The following is a 27,813-nucleotide window of genomic DNA, read 5'->3' on the forward strand; positions in this document are numbered from 1 at the left end:
ATAAGTAATTGAATGCATAAAACGGATTACATAAGAGACATCAGAATTAGAGACAGATTAAGAAGTCACTAAAAAAAATGGTGAGAGAGCTACTATAAATCAATTTTTGCACTGTGAGAAATCTCATATTCTGCAAATGTGTACACTAAAAATACAGGATGTATGAGAAAATTGTGACTGAGGAAGACCACTTACTGTGTAATTTTGTGATCATAATATTAACAAAATAATGACAATAGTAATAAAAATACAACCACAGTTTAATATTTTCTAGCATTTATCCCCCAAATCATACTCAATCCTTTGCACAGTCTTACACTTAGAATTTACTGTTTTCTCTTTTGAGATGTAGACCCTACAGGGAATTGACTTCTAATAAAGTAGATTATCAGAATTAATTTCTGATACATATTTTTCACTAATCTCTTATTTTAATACTGGGGAATGCCTTAGAGTCTTCTATATTCACAGTTTAGCCAGATATCTTGGTGCAGTAAGAAACATTTTTTAAAATGTTTTGAAGGCACTAAAACACAACTACATGTACTAAAGGGAGGCCCTTTTGCGTATTTTCTTTTGTCTTTGTATGATAAAAATTTTCTCTAAAATTTGACAAGGCTTTCCCCTGATTGCTTCAAACCTCAACATGTTGGGAAAAATTACATATAAACCAACACAATTTTTCAAACTTTACTGACATCATTCCATCATTTATTAATTGCTAATAAGGTGATTTGGTACAAAGAAATACACACGTGGCAGAATAGATTTGGCTTGCATGTTCCATGAAAGAGAATATAAGCAGAAAAGCAGAAGGCCTAGACCTGAAATTTGGAGACCCCCTAAATCTCAATAAAGCTTCTGTGAGTAAAAGCAATCCCAGACACAGGTTAAATGTGATGTCCATGTGAAGACATAGATACCCATAGAGACAGATAAAATAAAGGAGCTTGAAATACCGTGATTAACTCATAGCTATACTCTTTTCAGTCTCACTCTTAACTTTCTTGGTTTAAAAAAAAAAAAATTCCTATTTCTTTTTCTCTTGCATTCTCACTTTGCTATCCATATTCTCCAAATATTCTCCAATGTTCTTTCCCAGTTATGAACACAGTCTTTGAATCACGGGGTCCCATGTATTCCATTCCAGATATGACCACCTGGATGGAAAAATCAAAATGCTTTCTGCCCTACACAGCATTTGCCTAAAAATAAAATCTAAATATTTTCCCCCTCCAAGGGATGAGGTAAATCTTAAAAACTAAATGCCTAGCTTCTAACATAAAAGTGCCTTTTAAGATATTTACCTTCACATATGAAAAAAATACCGATCATTCTTTAATAACTTTTCCAAAGTCCCTTCTTAAATTGGGACTTCCCCAATATCCTCACTCAGAAGTCATTCAGGAGATTTTGATCTTCTCCCAGAAATCTCTTTATACCTGTATGATCTCCCTCACCTCTCTGTATTTTGTTTAGTCAATTTGCCTTTTTATTTTATTACTCCTGAACAAAAATCTTTCAGGTAGTGTCCATATAATTTTACTGTGCAGAGTATGGCCCAAGTATTTTGTTTAACCTCTACATACTGATTATTTGTCAAAATAACAAATCTAAAATTTCAATGCATTAATAAAAAGGAGTCAAATTAAAAGCATTCAGTTGATAGTATATGTTCACCATTAGGTTTTGTTAGAGAAGTCAAAGACTTTTCTGGTTATCAAGTATCATCTTGCAGATTTTCAATATGATGAAAGTAAATAGTAGCAAATTTAATTACAAAGCTTACATCTGGCAGCCATTCTGAAGAGTTGTATTGCTTTTTTAATTATTCTAGCCTATACACTTAGAAAATTAATATTAAACTTAAAAAATGATCCCATGGAAGGAAATAAAATATTTTATTAATCCTCATAGGTACCTGATATGAATAATTTATAGTTTGGTTTTAAAAGAGCTTCCTCCTTAAATTCTAGATTTTTTAAAAATTATGTAAGATGAAAAGTTAACTGATAATACGTACACAGAGATATAAATTAGCCCATAATCCTCTCATTCTTATACAACGGGGTTCATGCTGTTGTTGTTGTGTGCGTGTGTGTGTGCATGGATGTGTGTGTACACGTCCAAATGTACTTTCTTTCCTATTTTAATACTGGCTTTACCATTGTTTTAAACATTCCCTTTGTCTTAAATGATCCATGTAAAGTTTTAGACTTGAGTAATTGGGCCCTCTCTGAGCCCCAGAGAACAAGAAATTATCTAGTACAACCAGTATTTCGGTAACTCTAGTTTACTGACATTTTCCACCATAAACAGTAAATCCAAGATTTAGGCCTCAGGGAAAACATTATCAAGTCCATCTCATTAGACTTTCTTAAGAAGACTCAGAAGAAAAAATCATTAGAAAGAAATGAAAATACAATAGAATCATAAGGAAGACACTTAAAACTTTTCTTGTTTTCCTTTTTTCTATACATCATTTTGCACATTTGATAAACCATTTTAATGTCATGATCAGAGTACAAATGCTGAATCTTGATACCAAGGCATTTGTATAGTCTATTTTTTAACCTGGGCATCAAGGTGGAAATGATATAGGAATAATGTAGCTCATCTGTATTTGAAATGTCTCAAAAAATTGGAGGAAAGAAGGGAGGGAGGGAGGGAGGGAGGAAGGAAGGGGAATAAAGGAGACTAGAAATGGCTAAAGCAGTTGATTTGGGATTTAAAATCCACCTTAGTGGGATTGATAAAAGAAGATGTATCTTTAATTAATCATGGTTTAAAAGTTCTAAATAACTAATTTCATTCAAGGAAAAAAAAGAAATAAAAAGGTGGAAATACAAATGTGATGGAGAAATTTTAGAAAATAAAGTAGTTATGTAACAGGGTAGACAAAATGTCAAAAGGAGGAAAAATCATACAGCATTTTATAGGATGCTTACATTTTAAAGGCTGTAAGGAAAGCGGTTACAGCTTATTTATTTCAAATCTACATCACTCTAAGATTACCTCACATAAATTTTTCATTCTAGATTGACTTTTCCTAACATAAGGTCCATTTCTAACTAGCTCTCTTCTTCAGTGCCTGTGATGTCATTTGGTAGACAAATACATTTATAAAATAAAAATAAATTTTTAACATTGCCCAAGCAAAATATAATTAGAAGGGAAAATGACCTGGAGATGTATGAACTAATAACGTTATCAAATAGATGTTAAAGTAGGAATTATATACTCAAGTTTTAACCTTATAGTTCCTCTCCATTAGTACTTAACTAAAGGACATATTTGCATGTGATCATACCCCAGAGCTTATGGCAAATCAATATGTTTGTTTCTGTATATTCTTTGACTTGTATGAAATTTTCCTGAAATATGTCTTACCTCACTTTGGAGATCTCGGATCATTTTGTTCTTTCTCTCCATTTCAGTCTTTAAAAAAGCAATCTGAAAATATATAGAATATCATGTAGACATATTTCAAATTCATTTCTATAGCTTTTATAAATTTATTTTCACAATTTTTGAAGTATAATAAAATTATCTCTTTGTCAACAAATACTGAAAAAGAACAAAGGGTTAAAATTTTCATTATCCACATTTTTATTGCCAAATTCATAAATATATCAACTAGTTATATCACATAACTTTTTCTTATGTAATAAAAGATTATTATTTTTTTTTAAATTTAGTCTGTTTCTGTTTCGTAAATAAGTTCATCTGGGGGGGCAGGGATAGTTAGGGAGTTTGGGATTGACTGTGCACACTGCTATATGTAAAATAAATAACCAACAAGGACCCACTGTATAATAAAAAAATGAAGAGGGGACAAGAGAATGATATGCTTGAGATGAGATTGGTCATGTGTTGTTAATTCTTGAATCTAATTGATGGATTCATGGGGATTTATTACACTACTCCTTCCACTTTTGTGTAAGTTTGAAATTCTCCATAATTAAAAGGTTTAAAAACATTTTTTTAATTGAGAAATGCATGTTATGACTGTGATTCGCTTACTTGTCTAAACTTCAATTTTTAAAAATGTGGTTCTTAAACAAAGCTAAATTCTAGGGTTGGGCCTAGGAATCTCTTTTCTTAAAACATGCTCCACGTAATTTTTATATAAGGCCAGGTTTGAGAGCAATTGCATAGTGATGCTCCTGACCTCAAAAGCATGGAACGTTATAACTGTACCAGAGAAACCATGATGTTTCCTGCTGAATATGATATTGTCAGAATCTGTACCCCTAGGCCAGTTATTCAAACTGTATCTGTATAAACATTGCATCTTTATCTGCCTGACTGCTTTGAAAAAGGTCAGTATAGCACAGTAGCTAAAATATGAGACTCTATGGTCACTGAGGGTTCACTATTTATGTGAATGTATGACAGATGAAACATTTAATTTCTCCAATTTTCAATTTTCTGCCGGTAACATTTTTTAAAAAGTAAAAGGAACAGGTAAAATTAATTTTACTGATATATTTTATTTAATTCAATATATTCAAAATAGTATCATTTGACATGTAATGGATTAATAATGATAAATTGACTTTTTTTTTGCAATATATCTTTAGAATCCACTGTGTGTTTTACACGTACAGCATATCTCAATTTGGACTAGCCATTTTATAATGCTCAAAAGCCTCATGTATCTGGTGGTCATATATTGAATAACATAGTCTTAGAGGATTCCTGGAATGATGCAAAAGAGACTGGCAATGTGGGTTATCTCTAGAGATAGATTAAGTCAGTAGAAATCAAATTTAGGAGTAAAGTTAATTTTTACCATATATATACACATTAAAAAAATAGTTCTGAAACCTTTCAAACATAAACAAAAGAACAAGAGTAATACTATGTAAAATGCTTCTGGGCCCACCCTAAGAATAAATATATATAAATGCTTTGTCCAATTTTCTTCAGACCTTGTAAAGAAAATGTTATAGTACTATTAAAGCCCCACCTAATTTTTCTCCCTCCCCTCCCCGCAGAGGTAACCATTATCCTGGATTTGACATGTAGTAGTCTTGTTCACTTTCTGTACATTATACTTGTTGTGCGTCTGTAAAGCTTTACAATACGTATTAACACCTTGTCTTTTCTGGCTTGTGTAGGTGTCCTTGTATTACCATTTCCTCAAAAGGTAACAAAACCTAAACCTAACAATTTTTGATGGTCCAACTACATGTAAAACAGAAGCAGAAGCCTGAGAACCACTATGTCCATCATTTTGGTCATAACAATTTTCAAGTTTACATTTGAATTATGAATATCCTCAGAGCAACCTGAAAATTTGAGTCACACTCATTGTCCCATTAAGGAGATAGTTCAATTTAGTAATTAGATATATAATCAAGGGCAGCACATAAGAGTATCTGCTCTTAAATCTAAAATAGCACAATATTTACAGAATCAAATCCAAATGTTTTCCCTCTGCTTGAGAGTGAGCAATTACAATTATTTCATTCTCCCCTTCTTATCCAACTTTCAACTACATCAACTATAGTCTTCCTAGCAGAAAGAGTAATTGTTGAATGATTTGCAACAATTAAAATATATACTTATTTAATCCTTAGTTAACCTAGAATCCTCAAATAGGGAGAAAAAGCACAAACAGTTTGAGTCTTTACCAAAGTTTGGAAGTGATGAGTCCCAGTACTATGAAATCTATCTTTTCCTAGATTCCACCAGATGCACATTAAAAAAAATCATGCTTTTACTAAATATATGTTATTCCCATATTTGTTAAGCTTTCTGTCATCTCTTTCTGGACTTTGACTTAGAAAATATCAGTCATTCAACTCAAAACATAAACACATTCCCTCCAAAAGATAAGTATTATTTATTTCCGCAGGTATTTGCATTTATTGATCATGATGATATATTTTGTTAATATAGTCTTGAATTTGTTCTTATAGACCTTTTACATGTACATTCGTTAGTAGAAAAATAGCTATTAGTTTACATATACAGCCATTAGTTGATTTTGGAATCATAACTGATGAAGTTTGCAAAATGAGATGAAAGTTTTCAATTTTTTTATATTTTCCAGAAAATATTTGCCTATATTTGAAGTCAACTGATCTTTAAAAATTAGTAGAAGTCACCATGAAAACCTTCTGGCATTGAAATACTTGGGAAAGGAGGTCTTTTAGCATAATAAAATTCCAACTGTGTTCAGCTATTCAATTGCTGAATTTCTTCTCGCAGAAGTTTTAGCATTTTATATTTATTTATCTAGAAATTTACATATACATTTTTAAATGTATCAGGGAACTGTTGCTCATAATACGTTATTTGTTTGAATTCCTATTACAATTATGACTCTTAGCTCTTTTTTTTTTTTTTTTTTTGCGGTAAGCGGGCCTCTCACTGTTGTGGCCTCTCCCGTTGTGGAGCACAGGCTCCTGACGCGCAGGCTCAGCGGCCATGGCTCACGGGCCTAGCCGCTCCGCGGCATGTGGGATCTTCCCCGACCGGGGCACGAACCCGTGTCCCCTGCATCGGCAGGCGGACTCCCAACCACTGTGCCACCAGGGAAGCCCTTAGCTCTTTTTTTAATTCAACATTTTAAAATTTGAGTCTGTCTTTCTATTCTTAATCTTTCTCATATCTTAAAGTCTTTTATCATAGTCTTTTCAAATAACTTAAATTTACCTTTTTTTGTTTTCTATTTTATTATTGTCTTCACTAGTCTTTAAAATATGCTCTTTATTGCACTGATGTTTTGCTTTTTAAATAACTTCTTGAATTTATGTTGCTAATCTTTTATTTTCTGAAAAAATGCATTTAAAGCTATCAATTCACCTCAATTATTATATTGGCATATAGTGTCTTCACTATTATTAAGTATTTCTTTATTTCTTTTATTATTTCTTATTAACCGAAGGGTTATTAGAAAATGTATTATATATTTTCCAAACATAAAGAATTGTTTAACCATTTATAAAAAGTTATTTTAAATTTTATAACAAAAGGATTGAATAACATAGTATATATGCTAGTCATATTTTTGAACGTATATAACTTTTTGTATTATACATATTATATTTCTATAAAATTTCTATAGATATTCTGCATGTACTTAAAAAGAATATAGTCACTTTTTTAGAGATTTCTATATATATCTAATATTTATTACTACAAGTTGTATTTTTAAGATCTTTGTATTTGCCTATTTCTCCCTTCACTTATAGATTGATGGATATGGAAGCTGATTTGTTAAGTACATTTATGTTTATGATGGTTATAACTATAACCACCTCATTTTATTTATTTTTCTTTGCTAGCATATAATGCTCTCTCTTACATTATACCTGTGCTTTAAATTCTATTTGCCAGCATTAATATTGCTGTCAATCATTTACTTCTTTTATGTTATTTTGCATATATTTTCCTGTATTGCTTACTTTAAGTATGTGGTCTTCTCAGTTGTTAAAATTAGCACATTTGCATATATTGTCCTAATTTCTTAATTGCAGTTATTCTGTGTCTTTTAAAAATTATTATTAAAATTAACCCATTTAAATTATCATTATTTCTAATACATTGAAATTTCTGCCAACAGTAATTCTTTTGCCTACATTTTTCTTTCAATTGGATAATTTATTTATTTTATTTTTTTCTTTCTATTGAGTAGATCAAATTTAGTTTAGATTCTACTATCTACTATATGCCAGATATAATTTTAGGGAAATTATGTATGTTATTTTAATTTTAATTATTCCCCAAATTCTTCAAATAAGGAAACCTGCAGAAGTTAAAGAGCTTACTCAAATTTACAGATAGTAGATTGTCCACTAGGAATTTAAACCCAGAATATTCTTATTCTGTAGCACATGTTAGGTTATGAATACATATAGGGTGTTCCTGGTTTAGTAGAGTATTTCGGGGTGCGAGAGGAAAATCCTCCCTCAAGATTCAATGCTGAACTTTAAGAAAAGCACTGCAAGGATTCTGAGGTGAGGATAAAGCTGACTCGGCCAGTCCTGTCTCCTCCTTCTTCCCAACTATGCATCCTTTGTCCCCACTTTTGCCATACTTGACTCTTCTAACTTTTGTTGAGCTCTTTCAAATGTTAGAGCTTTCTTCTTTTGGGATGTTAGACACACTGTGCATAACATATTGGAATAAACACAGGTTCATGCCTTGGCTTCTCCAAATGCTAGATGTGTAAATACAAGCAAGAGTTATTCATTTTCAGAAAAAAACAAAAAACAAAAAAAACAACAACAGTAGTGTGCAGTTTTATTGTGAGAATCTGAGAAAACAGTATTGTGAATATTTCTATTCTGTTCTAACTGTCATTATTTGTGACTGGGCTATGAAGAAGTTGAGATTAAATGCGATAGATCAAGAAAGAAATGGGATTGCAATTAGGGTTGCTCCTTATGCTGGGTCAGATTCTGAGGGGAGGAATCAACATGATAGTGCTAAAAATATGTCTGTTCTTTTATGTAACACCTGCTGTCCAAAGAGCCAGACACTAGAACACCTTGTACGTTAGCAGTGAGTGTTGCCATGGCATAACAGAGAAGAACAAAGATGCTCATCCTTACAGGTGGGCTGGACAGATAACAGTGAATTTATTAACAAGAAATAATCCTGCACCCAGAAGAATCAACAGCCATTATTACAAAGACTGTCTCCAAGAAGCAGGTACCCCAGATGACAGACAGGGCTAAGTTTCAGAAGCGAAACTTTATACCCTAATCCAGATTATTCAAGGAAGACTTGCAAAAGAAAGACAGGATGACAATTCTTAAAGGAGCTGGGATCCCAGGTAATCAACCTGGATGGAGACCTTGTATTAGTCCAGTTTCTAGCTTCTGTAAACTTGATGCTTTAACATCTACCTTACACATATACGCAGACTAGCCTTGTTATGGACAACCCAGTAATATGCTTGCATCATCCTATCTTGACCTCCTGCCTTCCTCATCGCTGCTCCTTCCCCACCCACTCCTCCTGGTGGTAAGCTTTTCAAATACACACTAACCAATACAGAGCCTAGAACTCCAGCCACCCCTTGTACTGAGTTCTCACACTTCAGGCGACTGTCCACCTGCCTTAATCACCCCAGGGCCGGGTACCAGAAAAATAGTCCCTGTGCCCCAGAGCCTGCTGAAATCATTCAAATGGGCCAATCCTAGGCCTCCTTACCCTGCCTAGCCCATTCCTTCCCACAGAAACCACAGTAAAGGCTCTTGTGCACAGTTTCCCCACCTTCCTTTGCCTTGTGCCTGACCTGGTGCTTGCCTGCGTGGTCCCCGGTCATGTGGCATGCCCCCCTCTTGGGAACTGTGAGAAATAAACTATCTTTCCAAAGGTAATTGTTTCCTGATCTATTGGTCTTACTATACCTCAAATTTTCTATTAATATACTATATTTTGAAATAGATTCAGGTCCTCGAACAAGATAAAATGTTCAATCTCCATAAATGGTACATAAGTGCATGTGGGGAATGAGGTAGAAATCTAGTTTTTAGCACTACTATCCAGAACACTATCTGTCCTGCCCGTGGTGAATATCAGTTATAAGAACTGAAACGTGAGGGTCAATAGAACATCATTTTGAGAGAGAAATTCTGGAGAGAAGTTTGATTCTTAAACTTTGGGGTGTCTCAGAATCACCTGTGTAGTTGATTAAGTAGGCAGATGGTGTGGCTCCACCCTTGGGAGATGTCTATTCAGTGGATGCAGGGTATGGCTTACGGATCTGTATAGTTTAACTTAGTTCAAGGTCACACCCCAAAATTCAAGAGCCACTGATAGGGGGCCCGACACCAACACTCTTGCCCTGAGTTTTTCATCCATAAATAAGGGTTAGGAATCAGAAGACCCCTAAAAATCAAATACAACGAAAATATTTTTTTGAAATGATTGCTGCTAAGTATTTTTGTAATCTTGTTGATTGTGTTGTTTTCATTATACTTTCATTTATATTTGTCACAGGTGTATTTGTTCCATAATGATTTTAGGGAAAAAAGTTAACAATTTTCCAGGCCCAAAGCAAAGGACACAGAAGAGAAACACTTACAGTAGCCTGCTGTTTTTCTGCTTTCTCAGTTGTCTCTTTAAGCTGATTTTCCAGGGCCTCCTGGAGAGACTTCATTTGTTCTCTGTTTAGTAGAAAATAGAGAGCAAAAGAGAGACATCATATAAATCTCTTATTTCCTATTTACACGATGAAAGGAGGTTTTGCTGTATATATACATTTAGGAAACATAACTAGAATATATAAAGCCACGGTTAAACATACAAGATGTATCTCAGGACTCTGGTAATAAAGAGTCTTCTCTCCCATGCAAGCACTAAAAGCAAGGTGTATTTAAGGGAAATTGCCTTACTATTGTGTCTTATAAGAATCCTACTGTGTGAATCATCTGTGAGCTGCATAATGTGTTAAATCAAATCGATATAATAATTAGAGTTAGAAAGCTAATTTTAGTGACAGCATGCCAGGGTGTAAACATGCTGTTTAGAAAAAAAGTTAACATAGACTTGCTGATGGGATAAAATTATCATTCCCTTGGATGCTCCACATTAACTAATTCTAAAGCACTGTGTTTTAGACATCCTGTATAAGGTCTGAGACTTTTTGTAAAAACAAAGAGAAAAAAGATGTATATTTAATGCGAAAGCTGCCTCATTTATTGGAGATAATAAAAAATACATCTGCACATATATACATATTGTGTCTCAAGTTCAGTAGGACATAAGGACCCTGTGTCACATTAAAAATATAAATATTTTCATAAATATGAATTCCTCTCAAGGGTTTAGGATTTTCTCAATTATGACAAATTTTATTATATTACTGTGCCTTCATTTTATCACCCAAGCTATCACTTCAAAAAGTTCAGATAGGAGAGAGGGGGAAGATGGCGGAAGAGTAAGACGAGGAGATCACCTTCCGCCCCACAGATACACCAGAAATACATCTACACGTGGAACAACTCCTACAGAACATCTACTGAACACTGGCAGAAGACCTCAGACCTCCCAAAAGGCAAGAAACTCCCCAGGTACCTGGGTAGGGCAAAAGAAAAAAGGAAAAACAGAGGCAAAAGGATAGGGACGGGACCTGCACCAGTGGAAGGGAGCTGTGAAGGAGGAAAGGTTTCCACCCACTAGGAAGCCCCTTCGCGGGCGGAGACTGTGGGTGGTGGAGTGGGGGAGCTTCGGGGCCGTGGAGGAGAGCGCAGCAACAGGGTTACGGCGGGCAAAGATGAGTGATTCCCGCACAGAGGATCGGTGCCGACCAGCACTCACCAGCCTGAGAGGCTTGTCTGCTCACCCGCCGGGGCGGGCGGGGCTGGGAGCTGAGGCTTGGGCTTCGGGCGGAGCGCAGGGAGAGGACTGGGGTTGGAGGAGTGAACACAGCCTGTGGGGGTTAGTGCACCATGGCTAGCCAGGAGGGAGACCGGGAAAAAGTCTGGACCTGCCGAAGAGGCAAGAGACTTAGCACTTCCCTCTTTGTTTCCTGGTGCGCGAGGAGAGGGGATTAAGAGCGCTGCTTAAAGGAGCTCCAGAGACAGGCGCGAGTTGCCGCTAACAGCACAGACGCCAGAGACGGGCATGAGACGCTAAGGCTGCTGCTGCCGCCACCAAGAAGCCTGTGTGCGAGCACAGGTCACTCTCCACATCGGCCCTCCTAGGAGCCTGTGCAGCCCACCACTGCCAGGTTCCCGGGATCCAGGGACAACTTCCCAGGGAGAACGCACGGCGCACCTCAGGCTCGTGCAACGTCATGTAGGTCTCTGCCGCCGCAGGCCTGCCCCGCACTCCGTGCCCCAACCTCTCCCCGGCCTGAGTGAGCCAGAGACCCAGAATCAGCAGCTACTTTAACCGCGTCCTGTCTGAGCGAAGAAGAGGCGACCTACACGCAGAGGCGGGGCCAAATCCAAAGCTGAACACCGGGAGCTGTGCGAACAAAGAAGAGAAAGGGAAATCTCTCCCAGCAGCCTCAGGAGCAGCGGATTAAATCTACACAATCAACTTGATGTACCCTGCATCTGTGGAATACCTGAATAGACAACGAATCATCCCAAATTGAGGAGGTGGACTTTGAGAGCAAGATTTATTATTTTTTCCCCTCTTTCTCTTTTTGTGAGTGCGTATGTGTATGCTTCTGTGTGAGTTTTTTCTGAATAGCTTTGCTTTCACCATTTGTCCTAGGGTTCTATCCATCCATTTTTGTTCTTACGATTTAAAAAAAAATTTTCTTAATAATTATTTTTTATTTTAATAACTTTATATTATTTTATCTTTATTTATTTTACTTTACCCTCTTTCTTCCTTTCTTTTTACTTTTTCTCCCTTTTATTCTGAGCCCTGTGGATGAAAGACTCTTGGTACTCCAGCCAGGAGTCAGTGTTGTGCCTCTGAGGTGGGAGAGTCAACTTCAGGACACTGGTCCACAAGGGACCTCCCAGCTCCACGTAATATCAAATGGGAAAATCTCCCAAAGATCTCCATCTCAACACCAACACCCAGCTTCACTCAATGACCAGCAAGCTACAGTGCTGGACACCCTATGCCAAACAACTAGCAGGACAGGAACACAACCCCACCCATTAGCAGAGAGGCTGCCTAAAATCATAATAAGGCCACAGACACCCCAAAACACACCACCAGACGTTGACCTGCCCACCAGAAAGACAACATCCAGCCTCATACACCAGAACACAGGCACTAGTCCCCTCCACCAGGAAGCCTACACAACCCACTGAACCAATCTTAGCCACTGGGGACAAACACCAAAAACAACGGGAACTACGAACCTGCAGCCTGCAAAAAGGAGACCCCAAACACAGTAAGATAAGCAAAATGAGAAGACAGAATAACACACAGCATATGAAGGAGCAAGATAAAAACCCACCAGACGTAACAAATGAAGAGGAAATAGGCAGTCTACCTGAAAAAGAATTCAGAATAATGATAGTAAAGATGATCCAAAATCTTGGAAATAGAATAGACAAAATGCAAGAAACATTTAACAAGGACCTAGAAGAACTAAAGATGAAACAAGCGACGATGAACAACACAATAAATGAAATTAAAAATACTCTAGAAGGGATCAATAGCAGAATAACAGAGGCAGAAGAACGGATGAGTGACCTGGAAGATAAAATAGTGGAAATAACAACTGTAGAGCAGAACAAAGAAAAAACAATGAAAAGAATTGAGGACAGTCTCAGAGACACCTGGGACAACATTAAACGTACCAACATTCGAATTATAGGGGTTCCAGAAGAAGAAGAGAAAAAGAAAGGGACTGAGAAAACATATGAAGAGATTATAGTTGAAAACTTCCCTAATATGGGAAAGGAAATAGTTAATCAAGCCCAAGAAGCACAGAGAGTCCCATACAGGATAAATCCAAGGAGAAATACGCCAAGACACATATTAATCAAACTGTCAAAAATTAAATACAAAGAAAACATATTAAAAGCAGCAAGGGAAAAACAACAAATAACAAACAAGGGAATCCACATAAGGTTAACAACTGATCTTTCAGCAGAAACTCTGCAAGCCAGAAGGGACTGGCAGAACATATTTAAAGTGATGAAGGAGAAACACCTACAACCAAGATTACTTTACCCAGCAAAGATGTTATTCAGATTTGATGGAGAAATTAAAACCATTACAGACAAGCAAAAGCTGAGAGAGTTCAGCACCACCAAACCAGCTTTACAACAAATGCTAAAGGATCTTCTCTCGGCAAGAAACACAAGAGAAGGAAAAGACCTATAATAACGAACCCAAAACAATTAAGAAAATGGGAATAGGAATATACATATCGATAATTACCTTAAATGTAAATGGATTAAATGTTCCCACCAAAAGACACAGACTAGCTGAATGGATAGAAAAACAAGACCCTTATATATGCTGTCTACAAGAGACCCACTTCAGACCTAGAGACACATACAGACTGAAAGTAAGGGAATGGAAAAAGATATTCCATGAAAATGGACACCAAAAGAAAGCTGGAGTAGCAATTCTCATATCAGACAAGATAGACTTTAAAATAAAGACTATTAGAAGAGACAAAGAGGGACACTACATAATGATCAAGGGATCGATCCAAGAAGAAGATATAACAATTGTAAATATTTATGCACCTAACATAGGAGCACCTCAATACATAAGGCAAATACTAACAGCCATAAAAGGGGAAATCGACAGTAACACATTCATAGTAGGGGACTTTAACACCCCACTTTCACCAATGGACAGATCATCCAAAATGAAAATCAATAAGGAAACACAAGCTTTAAATGATACATTAAACAAGATGAACTTAATTGATATTTATAGGACACTCCATCCAAAAACAACAGAATACACATTTTTCTCAAGTGCTCATGCAACATTCTCCAGGATAGATCATATCTTGGGTCACAAATGAAGCCTTGGTAAATTTAAGAAAATTGAAACTGTATCAAGGATGTTTTCCGACCACAACACTATGAGAATAGATATCAATTACAGGAAAAGATCTGTAAAACATACAAACACACGGAGGCTAAACAGTACACTACTTAATGATGAAGTGATCACTGAAGATATCAAAGAGGAAATCAAAAAATACCTGGAAACAAATGACAATGGAGACACGACGACCCAAAACCTATGGGATGCAGCAAAAGCAGTTCTAAGAGGGAAGTTTATAGCAATACAATCCTACCTTAAGAAACAGAAAACATCTCGAATAAACAACCTAACCTTGCACCTAAAGCAATTAGAGAAAGAAGAACAAAAAAACCCCAAAGTTAGCAGAAGGAAAGAAATCATAAAAATCAGATCAGAAATAAATGAAAAAGAAATGAAGGAAACGATAGCAAAGATCAATAATACTAAAAGCTGGTTCTTTAAGACGATAAACAAAATTGACAAACCATTAGCCAGACTCATCAAGAAAAATAGGGAGAAGACTCAAATCAATAGAATTAGAAATGAAAAAGGAGAAGTAACAACTGACACTGCAGAAATACAAAAGATCATGAGAGACTACTACAAGCAACTCTATGCCAATAAAAAGGACAATCTGGAAGAAATGGACAAATTCTTAGAAATGCACAACCTGCCAAGACTGAATCAGGAAGAAGTAGAAAATATGAACAAACCAATCACAAGCACTGAAATTGAAACTGTGATTAAAAATCTTCCAACAAACAAAAGCCCAGGACCAGATGGCTTCACAGGCGAATTCTATCAAACATTTAGAGAAGAGCTAATACCTATCCTTCTCAAACTCTTCCAAAATATAACAGAGGGAGGAACACTCCCCAACTCATTCTACGAGGCCACCATCACCCTGATACCAAAACCAGACAAGGATGTCACAAACAAAGAAAACTACAGGCCAATATCACTGATGAACATAGATGCAAAAATCCTCAACAAAATACTAGCAAACAGAATCCAACAGCACATTAAAAGGATCATACACCATGATCAAGTGGGGTTTATTCCAGGAATGCAAGGATTCTTCAATATACGCAAATCAATCAATGTGATACACCATATTAACAAATTGAAGGAGAAAAACCATATGGTCATCTCAATAGATGCAGAGAAAGCTTTTGACAAAATTCAACACCCATTTATGACAAAAACCCTGCAGAAAGTAGGCATAGAGGGAACTTTCCTCAACATAATAAAGGCCATATATGACATACCCACATCGTCCTCAATGGTGAAAAACTGAAAGCATTTCCACTAAGATCAGGAAGAAGACAAGGTTGCCCACTCTCACCACTTTTATTCAACATAGTTTTGGAAGTTTTAGCCACAGCAATCAGAGAAGAAAAGGAAATAAAAGGAATCCAAATCAGAAAAGAAGAAGTAAAGCTGTCACTGTTTGCAGATGACATGATAGTATACATAGAAAATCCGAAAGATACTACTAGAAAAGTACTAGAGCTAATCAATGAATTTGGTAAAGTAGCAGGATACAAAATTAATGCACAGAAATCTCTGGTATTCCTATACACTAATGATGAAAAATCTGCAAGTGAAATCAAGAAAACACTCCTGTTTACCATTGCAACAAAAAGAATAAAATATCTAGGAATAAAACTATCTAAGGAGACAAAAGACCTGTATGCAGAAAATTATAAGACACTGATGAAAGAAATTAAAGATGATACAAATAGATGGAGAGATATACCATGTTCTTTGATTGGAAGGATCAACATTGTGAAAATGACTCTACTACCCAAAGCAATCTACAGATTCAATGCAATCCCTATCAAACTACCACTGGCATTTTTCACAGAACTAGAACAAAAAAAATCACAATTTGTATGGAAACACGAAAGACCCCGAAGAGCTAAAGCAATCTTGAGAACAAAAAACGGAGCTGGAGGAATCAGGCTCCCTGACTTCAGAGTTTACTACAAAGCTACAGTAATCAAGACAGTATGGTACTGGCACAAAAACAGAAATATAGATCAATGGAACAGGATAGAAATCCCAGAGATCAACCCACGCACATATGGTCACCTTATCTTTAATAAAGGAGGCAGGAATGTCCAGTGGAGAAAGGACAGCCTCTTCAATAACTGGTGCTGGGAAAACTGGACAGGTACATGTAAATGTATGAGATTAGATCACTCCCTAACACCAAACACAAAAATAAGCTCAAAATGGATTAAAGACCTAAATGTAAGGCCAGAAACTATCAAACTCTTAGAGGAAAACATAGGCAGAACACTCTATGACATAAATCACAGCAAGATCCTTTTTGACCCACCTCAGAGAGAAATGGAAATAAAAACAAAAATAAACAAATGGGACCTAATGAAACTTCAAAGCTTTTGCACAGCAAAGGAAACCATAAACAAGACCAAAAGACAACCCTCATAATGGGAGAAAATATTTGCAAATGAAGCAACTGACAAAGGATTAATCTCCAGAATTTACAAGCAGCTCATGCAGCTTAATAACAAAAAAACAAACAACCCAATCCAAAAATGGGCAGAAGACCTAAATAGACATTTCTCCAAAGAAGATATAGAGACTGCCAACAAACACATGAAAGAATGCTCAACATCATTAATCATTAGAGAAATGCAAATCAAAACTACAATGAGATAGCATCTCACACCAGTCAGAATGGCCATCATCAAAAAATCTACAAACAATAAATGCTGGAGAGGGTGTGTAGAATAGGGAACACTCTTGCATTGCTGGTGGAAATGTGCATTGGTACAGCCACTATGGAGAACAGTATGGAGTTTCCTTAAAAACTACAAATAGAACTACCATATGACCCAGCAATCCCACAACTGGGCATATATCCTGAGAAAACCATAATTCAAAAAGAGTCATGTACCAAAATGTTAATTGCAGCTCTATTTACAATAGCCAGGAGATGGTAACAACCTAAGTGTCCATCATCAGATGAATGGATAAAGAAGATGTGGCATATATATACAATGGAATATTACTCAGCCATAAAAAGAAACGAAATTGAGCTATTTGTAATGAGGTGGATGGACCTAGAGTCTGTCATACAGAGTGAAGTAAGTCAGAAAGAGAAAGACAAATACCGTATGCTAACACATATATATAGAATCTAAAAAAAATAAGTCATGAAGAATCTAAGGGTAAGAAAGGAATAGAGACATAGACCCACTAGAGAATGGGCTTGAGGATATGGGGAGGGGGAAGGGTAAGCTGTGACAAAGTGAGAGAGTGGCATGGACATATATACACTACCAAACGTAAAATAGCTAGCTAGTGGGAAGCAGCTGCATAGCACAGGGAGATCAGCTCGGTGCTTTGTGACCACCTAGAGGGATGGGATAGGGAGGGTGGGAGGGAGGGAGATGCAAGAGGGAAGAGATATGGGAACATATGTATATGTATAACTGATTCACTTTGTTATAAAGCAGAAACTAACACACCATTGTAAAACAATTATACTCCAATAAAGATGTAAAAAAAAAAAAAGTTCAGATAGCAGATTACAGTATATGAGTGAGTGTGTGTGTAGGTGTGTGTTAAGTATGGCTAAAGGAATAAACTCCTTCAACGCAATAGCAACAACCAAACAGAAACCTCTTCTAGTCTTACCAGCAGACAAACTAAATTTCCCAGTCTAGAGCGAAAACACACCTTCTGGAACAAAAATATTTTCTTGGTGTGTAGCCACAATAAAGAGACAATGGGATAGGAAAGCATGTTCTTAGACTCTTTTTTTTTTTTTTTTCACCTATAAATGGGCACAATAATAGAACTACCTCATAGGTTTATAGTGAGGTTTAGAAGATGTAATATAGGCAAAATGCTTAGCAAATGCCTGGAAAATAATCACGTAATACACGAAACCATTATCACAACCACTGGCACCACTTGAGGTCCCTGTGTTCATTCTTTGACCACCACATCCTGAACAACCACAAGCTGCTCTTTCATCCAGAAGGATTTAATGATTACTCTAGAAACTATTAGGTCCCAGTTTCAATTTTAGGAATATCCATGAGAGTCTATACGATCGCTGGAATCAATCTGGATTTTGTTTATCAAGGCAACGTATAACAAGAACAAGTTATAAAATAATTACAGTCACTTTGGTTTTGATTTTTGCTTGTTTGGGTAAAGCTTTAACATGCTTTTGCTTAAAGTGGATTTTAATTCTCAGCTTCCATTACGGCCTCAACCCGGTTTTATTTATCAGAATTGTTTCACATGTAGACTTCCATTATTTCTCCTGATATTTTCCACAAAGAGCATGCGTGGCATAATATAATACAAAATAATAGTAATATTTACATATATTGTAGGCTTACAGTATACCAGGCAGTCCATAAAATGGAAAACTGATACATAAAGAGGTGGTGGAATTGTGTTCTGCAGACTATGTGCTCAAACTCTAGAGAGTCATTATACTACCCCTATTGAGGGAGACAGACAGAGAGAAAGAAGGAAGGATCTACATTCTATTCCTAACACTCAAATCTTCAACAAGTACTGAATAAAAATGCAATAGGACTATTATATTTCCAACTAGAAAAAAGTTGTAATAAAACCTTGTAATACTTATTTGTTATTTCTGGGTTTTAAAATTCTCATTTTTATTTTAAAGTGATACATATATTTTAAAATTAAATGATAAAATTCATATATTTTATAAAAATTAAAATAAGTGTTTACATATGTATATATATTCAAAAATGCCCACATACTGACATCTATAGGCAATAGGGAGTAAGAAAAAAATAAGTTGCAAAAACTGTTAAAAGCTGGAGAAGGTACAGAATTCTCATTTTCATGGCGAGGAGAGCTATCAGACAGAATGGCAAAGTGGGACTTTTGAAACTTCTGAACCTCTCCATCTCCTTTTTCAGACTTATTTCTGCACATTCTCACTGCTCCCATGCTTTAGGTGGCCCCAAACTCCTGTCCCACAACTTGCTCAGTTCTACTCCGACCACCCCCCTCCACCAAATGGGATTTGCACACACTATGTAGAGCTACTCTTGGGCTCTCTTTAGCACTGAACTGAAGCTTGAATTCTAAAGAACTGTTGGCTCCAGCGACACTGTGATAGGGTTTCTCAGATGTTGAGTGCATTTTACCATAGAATTTCATGGTTACAAGGGATTTTAAAAGGCAGCTGTTTCACACATCTTCCATCCCCAATTATAAATATAAAAATACCTCACCCTACAGGAAGGTATTCTTTTCATGTGGTTACCAGATTGTATTGTCATAACATCACAGATAGAAACCTTGCCACTATCTCAGGCATTCTTTTCCTTTACAGAGAACTCGATATACTAAAAGCCATTAGTACACAGAGTCCAAAACTGCCTTCTCAAAATCTCTACCCACCATCCACCGTAGAGAGTAAAATGTTTTATTCCTTTTTATTTTCAAGACAGCTTTTCAGAAACTTCAGTACTCTCCTATCTTCCAGGGTCTCTATTTTTTGGTTACTTACTCTCACTCTTCACATAGTATGGCTTAAAAGTCTCTCCATCAACCGGAGGACTCTTCTATGAATATTACCCAAGCTGTCTAAATATTTCTGAAATGTAACAATCAAGAGTCAATGCAACTTTCTCCTTCTCATGTAAAAGTATGCGTGCATGTGCACACGCACACACGTACACTACACACACAAACACACATATACACATTCCTTTCTCTGTACCTCTTTGGCAGAAAGACATGCTGTTCTCACTACCTGGTTGTTTACGACCATGCCATATCCTCTGCGTTTACTTACTTACAATCTAGTACAGCTACACAGAGGGACTTTATTAGTTGCTTGTTGGTTACAATTCCAAGAAGGAAATTCTAACTGATTCAGTTTTGTTTTGGTAGAGACACCTATGAGGTATTAACTGTAGCCCGTGATGTCAGAGACACATAAAAGCAGCATGACTTCTAGGGACTACTTCGCCAGGTAAGGGCCAGGTGACAAGGATCCCAGAGGACATGTAGTTACTGAGAACTGGGTGTATATCGCATCTGCAATACATTTTAGTCTTTCAGGCTCTGATAATACTTCTAAATTTGCCATCAGTTAATACTTTTTATAGTCTGAGATAACTTTTTTCTCTTTTACTGTTTATTAATCTCTTTTATTTTGGAAATGAGATATATAGCCTCCTTCACATTCAGATAACCATGATTTTTATAACTCTAACTAAACAGCAAAAACTAATATATCAAATGTATTATACTTTTGAGAAATCACCTATTGTTAGGATTTATTGAATTTTCCATGCTGACTTTGTGTACATTATACAAGTTATGCATTTTAACAAATTTTATAATTTTGGATAAAACTTTGAAATCACAATAGCAAAATATACGCTCCATTTAACACATTCATTGAAAAACTTGGTCCATCATCTGGCTATCTGTATACTATGCCAAATGTAGAGATGATGGCCTGAAATTCTTAATAACTCCAACCATGTTTTTCCTCATTTGCCTGGATATTTTGTGTGTCATGTAGAAACAACCATAGATAATTTAAGAAAATATCAGTAAGCTAAAGGAACAGATTTTTCCTTATTCACATCATGCATAAGGCTGTCTCTTCATCTGTGTCTCTCCTGCAATAAAGAAAGGCTGATTTTGTTGCTCTTTCACTCCATGGTCCTCACTGATGAGATCTCTCTGTCTCTTCTCTAGGGGACCTTTCCTCAACCTGGTCTATGTCTCTTTCTTTCTGCCTTGAACAATGTTGTCAGAATAATTCCCCTAATATAATTCTTTAATTATATCATTTTTTTATAGAGCTACATGGATGGGTTTTCTGTTGCTTATGCTGAAGTCCACACTGAGCTAACCTTTGAGTGGTCCCAGTCTATGCACAACAGCTTTATTTTCTGATCTTTCCTGACTCAATCTGTCTTCTTCAGTCACTGCAACCCTCTCACTGGTATTGCACATGCATTATGCTGAAGTCATTTCTATTTTTATGTTTTTGTTTATTATCTTTTCCCAACATGGAAGACTACCAAAAGTGATAATTTTCAATGACTCTTGGTCTGTTTTTGTAATAGGGAAGAACATTTTGTATTCTATTACAAGTTGATCACTAAAGGGATGTTGCCGATAAGCTTAAATTATACATAATGGTCCATCTCTGGGAAACCTGCATCCCAGGTAATGAGCATTAAGCTAAAATACCTTTGTTTAGCTCACAGGAAACATCCTGACCAGGTCTACCTGTGAGTGACTGCAGGGAAGAAAAAAGTAACACATGCCCTCCGGAGGCTGCCGTTTTAGTATATAAAAGGAGCCTGAATTCTAACTCAGGCGAGATGGTTCTTTGGGGCACAAGCCCACGATCTTCTCGGTTTTTATGGCTTTCTGAATAAAGTCACTATTTCTTGCCTCAAGAACTCGTCTCTTGATTACTGGCCTGTTGTGCAGGGAGCAGTACAAGCTTAGGCTTGGTAACATTTTGACTAGCTATTTCTATTGAAAATATTGTTTATAATTCTCCACTAATTCAGTGAATCACATATACTTGTGTGATATTGAGCACAGGTGTTTTAAAAAGTGGATTATTTCAAACCAATAAAATAATTTAAAATCATGTAATTTTGGAAACATGCTCAGACCCATATTTTATATGTCATCTTTTTAATACTGGACTTTGGAGAGAATTTCATGTTCAATAAATAATGATTCCATTTAAATAATAACAAGAGTCAATATAAGATGCTTGATTTGATTTTTAACATGTCATTGCCTCAATGCCATGAGGTTTCTGGGTCAAGAGGCAAGGACAGTGGAGAAGATAGAAGATGGTGAGAAGGGACTACATAGTGTAGCATCTGTCAACTTTTTAAACAGCTTTTTGCTTTGAATCAGTAAACTATCTTGAAAGGGTATGGCTATGGGTAAGACACAGCAGAGCAAATTCCAATTAACACAACTCTCATCAATTCACTTAAGCATTTTGAGCAACAATTTCCCATTTACTGAATGGGGACAATAATATTTAATCTATACTTGTGGTGTTGAAATAAGAAAAAAAAATATAAAGCATCTAGTAGAGCCTCTAGTAAACGTATAACAAATAACAAATGCTGGCTTGTTTCTACCTTAAAATACCTTGGCTTTTTTTTTTTCCTTGAGAAGCAATTTCAAGTCATATAGTTTTTTTAATACTGCATAGAAATCTAGCTCATCATTCACTTCCTTCCAAAATAAACACAGCAACAATAATAAAACTGTTCCAATTCTACTGCGTTAAGTTTACCCCATTTCTTACTACCCCCCACCACTATCGCCATGATCAAGTTTTGATACTATTAAAAAAGGTCAAAGTCCTCTACAAGTTATAAACTTCAGATCACAGAATCTGAAAAAAAAAAAAAAAAAAACAACGGCCCACTGATGTCATTGTTATTGGATCTATTGATGGGCAGACTTATGTGGGCCCATCTTAGTGGGACGATAAAGGAAAGTACTCCAGATCCTTAACGGTTGAATTGAGATCTGCAGACAAGCAGCATCAGTATCGGGATCACCCATCACCAGGGAACGTGTTCGAAATGCAGAATCTCAAGAGCCACCCTACACTTATTTTATAAGGATCTACATTTGAACAAGATTCTTATACATTAAAGTGTAAGTAAGAATATAAAGAAATGAATGCATTTAGAATAAACTTATTCTTGTGAAATCTCTGAATGGAGTTTGGCTATGGAGGAAAAGAACTAAGAAAATAAAAGGAAAACACAGCCTTACCTTTGTTTCTGACCTATTTCCAGAAGCTTCTGAACATCAGTTTTGGCAGATTTCTCATCGTTTTTCAAATTCTGATAAGAAAAGTGGGAAAAGGAAGTCTTATTCATGTGATAAATTGAAGCTTACTTTACTTTTGTGTTTATGGCACAAGGGGTGGCTGCACTTACGCCCTGAAATAAGAATGTACAAGCGAGGCCATGATGGTCCCCATGGCTCTCAGGATGCACATAGGCTCTCAGGATGCACAATTTATGACACCAAGTGGTGCAAGTGCTACACAGTGAGTGACAGGGAATGAACTGAGATTCAGCCTTTAGAGGTTCAGTGGAGGAGAAAGTACTCTCCAAATACCTAGGTCTCTTTATAAGTGAATATAAAACAGATCTTCTGCTCTTCATTTGAAGTTTTACTATGTTCTCTGCAGGCATGTTAAACTGGTTCTGGCATAGTTTCTACAAACACAAGGGGACATAAAAGGCCTCCCTAAATAAGCTAAGTAATAATACATCAGGATGAAAGCAGTCAAATGGCATGCACCTGTTTGGTCTTGCGTGTTTATTATTTATGAGTAACGCATTACAATGCATAGAAAAACTAGGGCCATTTAAAATTGTAACTGTTCTGTATAGATAGTATATTAAAGAAAAAAAACAGTCATTACTGTTTATTTACTCTGGCAAATTCAGCATTGACAGACCCTGAATTAATTAAGAGAAAAGCCCACTGAGCTTTTCTCATTAGAGAATCTGACCTGTTAATCCTTCCCTGAAAACTTTCTTATTTATACTTAGTATACTATTTAACAGGGTGACCTATCCTTTTTTATATTAAAAGTTAAAACAGACACAATAATATTGTTTGTAAAAAGAGCAGCTATGACAGGTAAGGAACTGACAATAACAAGAATGGCAAACATGTTGCTTACCTAATATTTAATTAACAACAAAGCCATAGTGTCTGCCTTCACCACTTTTTCAGCCTAATGCTAGAAACAATTTTCATGTAGTAAGTTAAGCATTCTGATATGGATGTGGTGGGGTGAGCATCACAAGAGAACCCTTTTCCCTAAAATGACTGATTGATATCATTATTAGGAAGCAGCCAATAAAAGGTGCTCTGTTTATTTGAAAAGAGTAGCTTGATGTAAAACACAAAAAAGCAGGTTTGGGGGAAATCACCAATCATGGGATTTACAGTTCAAAGTGCATCATGGCCACATGACCTGGGACAGGTCACAAAATCTGCACTTTGACTTCCTTATCTGATAAACAGGGATGAGAATTTTGAAGAGCCTACATTAGACAGTTACTGGAAAACTCAAAGGGGATAACAGATGTGTGAAAGCACTTGGTGAAAAGTATAATAAAAATATGCTTATTCATTTTACCATCTGCTACACTCCAGGCATTCTGAAGGAAACAAAGATTAAAAGGGCATGGCACTATCCTCAAGAAATTAAAAACAAAACAAAACATGAAATGAAAATATGAAAAGGGTAGGTATGCAGATGAGGGTCTGAAAAATGTATCCAATTAGAAGAACTCATTAGTATTTGATTATTATTTCCCCAGCAATGTCCAGAGAAGTGGGGTATACATCTTGGAAAATAATTTTGATGACTTTAAGGATAGCAAAGATTGATATACCTACTACTTAATTAATACAATGTTTATATATGGATCTATATTGTGATGCCATCCAGGTGCTATGGTTACAGAGATGAACAAGGCTTTCAAAGCTCATGTCTTTATGAAGCCCCACTGGAAAAAAATATGAAAAAAATGTGTACAATGGGTAATATATTTATTTATTTACTATGAGTTTGAAACCTGGAATCAACATTTATTAGATGTATGACTTTGGGAGATTCCTGTGGCCTCTTTGAATTTCATTTCCTCACTGTACAATGAGTAAAATATTATCTTATTTTGTGAAAAGCTTGTTGAGGGGATTTAATAAGATAAAAATTAAATAAAAAACACCTTGCACAATGGCTGTCACAAAATTAAAAAAAGGCATTTTAAAAGATTGCAATTACATTTAGTGATAGACGTATTGCCCTTTCAAAAAGTAACTCCACAAAATTGTACATTTATTTCAAGTAATTTCCTAGACTGTAATTCGATGTCTTTTTTTTGGATTCTATATATATGTTAGCATACGGTATTTACGGTATTTGTTTTTCTCTTTCTGATTTACTTCACTCTGTATGACAGTCTCTAGGTCCATCCACTTCACTACAAATAACTCAATTTCGTTTCTTGCTATGGCTGAGTAATATTCCATTGTATATATGTGCCACATCTTCTTTATCCATTCATCTGTAGATGGACACTTAGGTTGACTTAACTTAGGCTGCTAGTATAGAGATACTGAGTGTCCTGGCTGGAAGTACTGACCACTCATGGGCATTTATTTCACCATAAGCTTGAAAAATTCTCAACGTGCCAGGTGTTTCATGCCTCTAAGAAGGTGCAAGTGTCTTAAATATTCTTTGAAGTCTCATAAAACTTGTGAATTTCTACTTAATGAAAAGGTAGCATTCTGGCCTCAACTTCCTATATGGAAATCAACATGCACCCATTTTCATCCTAGTCAGTGCGTCCCTAATGCTCTGTGCAAACTTCTACCATAGAACTGTTATTCCTGCACTGTTACCATCTTGCTACCTGTCACTGTATCCTACTGGAGTGTGAGTAAATTTTCTGCTATTTTCATGTTCTCAAGATGTAATACAACTTCTGGAACAAGAGCTTGGGTGTTGGGTTCAAAATACCAGATCCACCTCCTAACTTTCTCTGTGCTCTCAGATTCCAAGCCCTTTTCTAACTCTGTTTTCTCACTTGTAAAATGAGGCTAATAATAATCATAGCATATTCATCATGTGAAAATTAATTAAAAATTGGAGAAAGAGGACCTAACACAAGAGACCACATTCAATAAACTGTAGTGCTTACTGACACCATAATCATCATCATGGGACTAAAAAGCTAAGAACAATGGTGATTACACAAGGTTCAGAAACTTGGTTCAGTGCGATAACTAACAGACCGGCTGTGGATTCAGACTGCCTGCATTTAAACTCTGGTTTCCTTTGTGACAATCAAGCATGATTCCTCATGTGTAACAAGAAAACTCACATTTATAGTGCCTACCCTCATTGATATATTAGGAGAATTAAATCCTATAATACATACAAAGCTTTTAGTATCAGTATGTATTCAAAAATACAATGTTAAAGGAAAATATTAAAATATATTCTCAGATATTTCAGAAACTTTTCTTATCAGATATAGATCTTGTCTTTGGTTTTTGATTTAGATTTCTCTGAGTACTAATACATTTTCACAGATGACACTTTCCTTTGCAAGGCATTTACCCATTTTAGTAATGAGGTTTATTAAAGAATTTTCAAAACTATCCTTTGTGGAATTTAAAGTTCTCTTCAGGAGATCATTTCTATATTCATTTATGACTCTTAGCCATAACTGCTTTTCATCATTTTGTAATATAAAAAACACAGGGGTCAAACTGATCTTAGAAACTGTGAGAAATTGATGGCTTTGCCAAGCACACAGTTTTCTCATTCCTGAATTTGCAAACCACAGATTCCCAGACTGCATTTCAAATGACATTTCTTTTCAAAGCTCATATAATAATAAATAATAACTCCCATGTTCAAGCCCAGAAATATATTCAAACCTGGTAAAAAAAAATGCAGAAGTCTTTACATGTTAACCCACTGAGACAAACCAGGTGACTCCTTACCCTTTGCTGCTGAGAAAATTACTTTTCATCTCACCTGAAGGTTGACTTTAATTCCATCAAGTTCTCTTGATGTTTTTGTCAGCTGGCGGAGGATGGTGCTCCGCTCCTTCAAGACTTGCTTCAGCTGCTTTTCTAGCTCTCCAGAGTCCTGTCTAACACAGAAAGAAAAGGCATGAGGGCCCCCCAAATGCCTTCATTTGGCTCTAGCCACTTTGGCCATAATCACAGACCCTTGCATTTTAAGCAAAATCTAGATAAACTGAAACCAATTATTACTAGGATTTTTTTTTTTTTTTTTGCGGTACGCGAGCCTCTCACGCTGTGGCCTCTACCGTTGCGGAGCACAGGCTCCGGACACACAGGGTCAGCGGCCATGGCTCACGAGCCCAGCCGCTCCGCGGCATGTGGGATCTTCCCAGACCGGGGCACAAACCCGTGTCCCCTACATCGGCAGGCGGACTCTCAACCACTGCGCCACCAGGGAAGCCCAGATGTTTTGTTTTTATTAGTTCATCTAAAAAGGGAAAATTGAAATACCAGTTTTTTAAAGAAATGTTTCATTTTGCATTGAGGACTATCCAGGCTACAGTTTCCAGAACAACACTGCACATCTTTTGCATGTATAACAGTTTATCAGATACCTCTTGGAAAATAGATATTTTCCATGACATTACACACTTTTTTCTAAGGTCATTGAAGTTTTACAGCAAGAGATTTGATTTGAACCAAGGTAGATCAGAGATATAGACAGGTTCTGACACTGGGGGGACAAACTTGGGGGTGGAACCAGAGCAGAAT

At 36.2% G+C, this 27,813-nt stretch overlaps 1 protein-coding gene and 1 long non-coding RNA gene across 3 annotated transcripts in view; one reads left to right on the forward strand and one right to left on the reverse strand.

The window, feature by feature from the left end:
* The window catches only part of LOC125965190 (uncharacterized), a 259,474-nt gene that overhangs the window by 223,814 nt on the left and 7,847 nt on the right, over positions 1-27,813 (forward strand). The gene's annotated exons all lie outside the window — the stretch shown is intronic.
* Positions 1-27,813, reverse strand: part of LUZP2 (leucine zipper protein 2) — a 450,167-nt gene that overhangs the window by 203,830 nt on the left and 218,524 nt on the right. Inside the window, exons 2-5 of one of the 2 annotated variants that reach the window (XM_033409574.2) lie at positions 27,050-27,167; positions 23,248-23,318; positions 10,049-10,130; positions 3,391-3,453 (exon numbers count right to left, since the gene is read on the reverse strand). In XM_033409574.2, coding sequence (XP_033265465.1) covers positions 3,391-3,453; positions 10,049-10,130; positions 23,248-23,318; positions 27,050-27,167 — 334 coding nt within the window. The remainder of the gene's footprint in view (positions 1-3,390; positions 3,454-10,048; positions 10,131-23,247; positions 23,319-27,049; positions 27,168-27,813) is intronic. The other variant, XM_033409579.2, reaches the window with a different exon arrangement.

The sequence above is a fragment of the Orcinus orca genome, chromosome 8 (assembly GCF_937001465.1).
Source record: "Orcinus orca chromosome 8, mOrcOrc1.1, whole genome shotgun sequence".
In the NCBI taxonomy this organism is placed as follows: Eukaryota; Metazoa; Chordata; class Mammalia; order Artiodactyla; family Delphinidae; genus Orcinus; species Orcinus orca.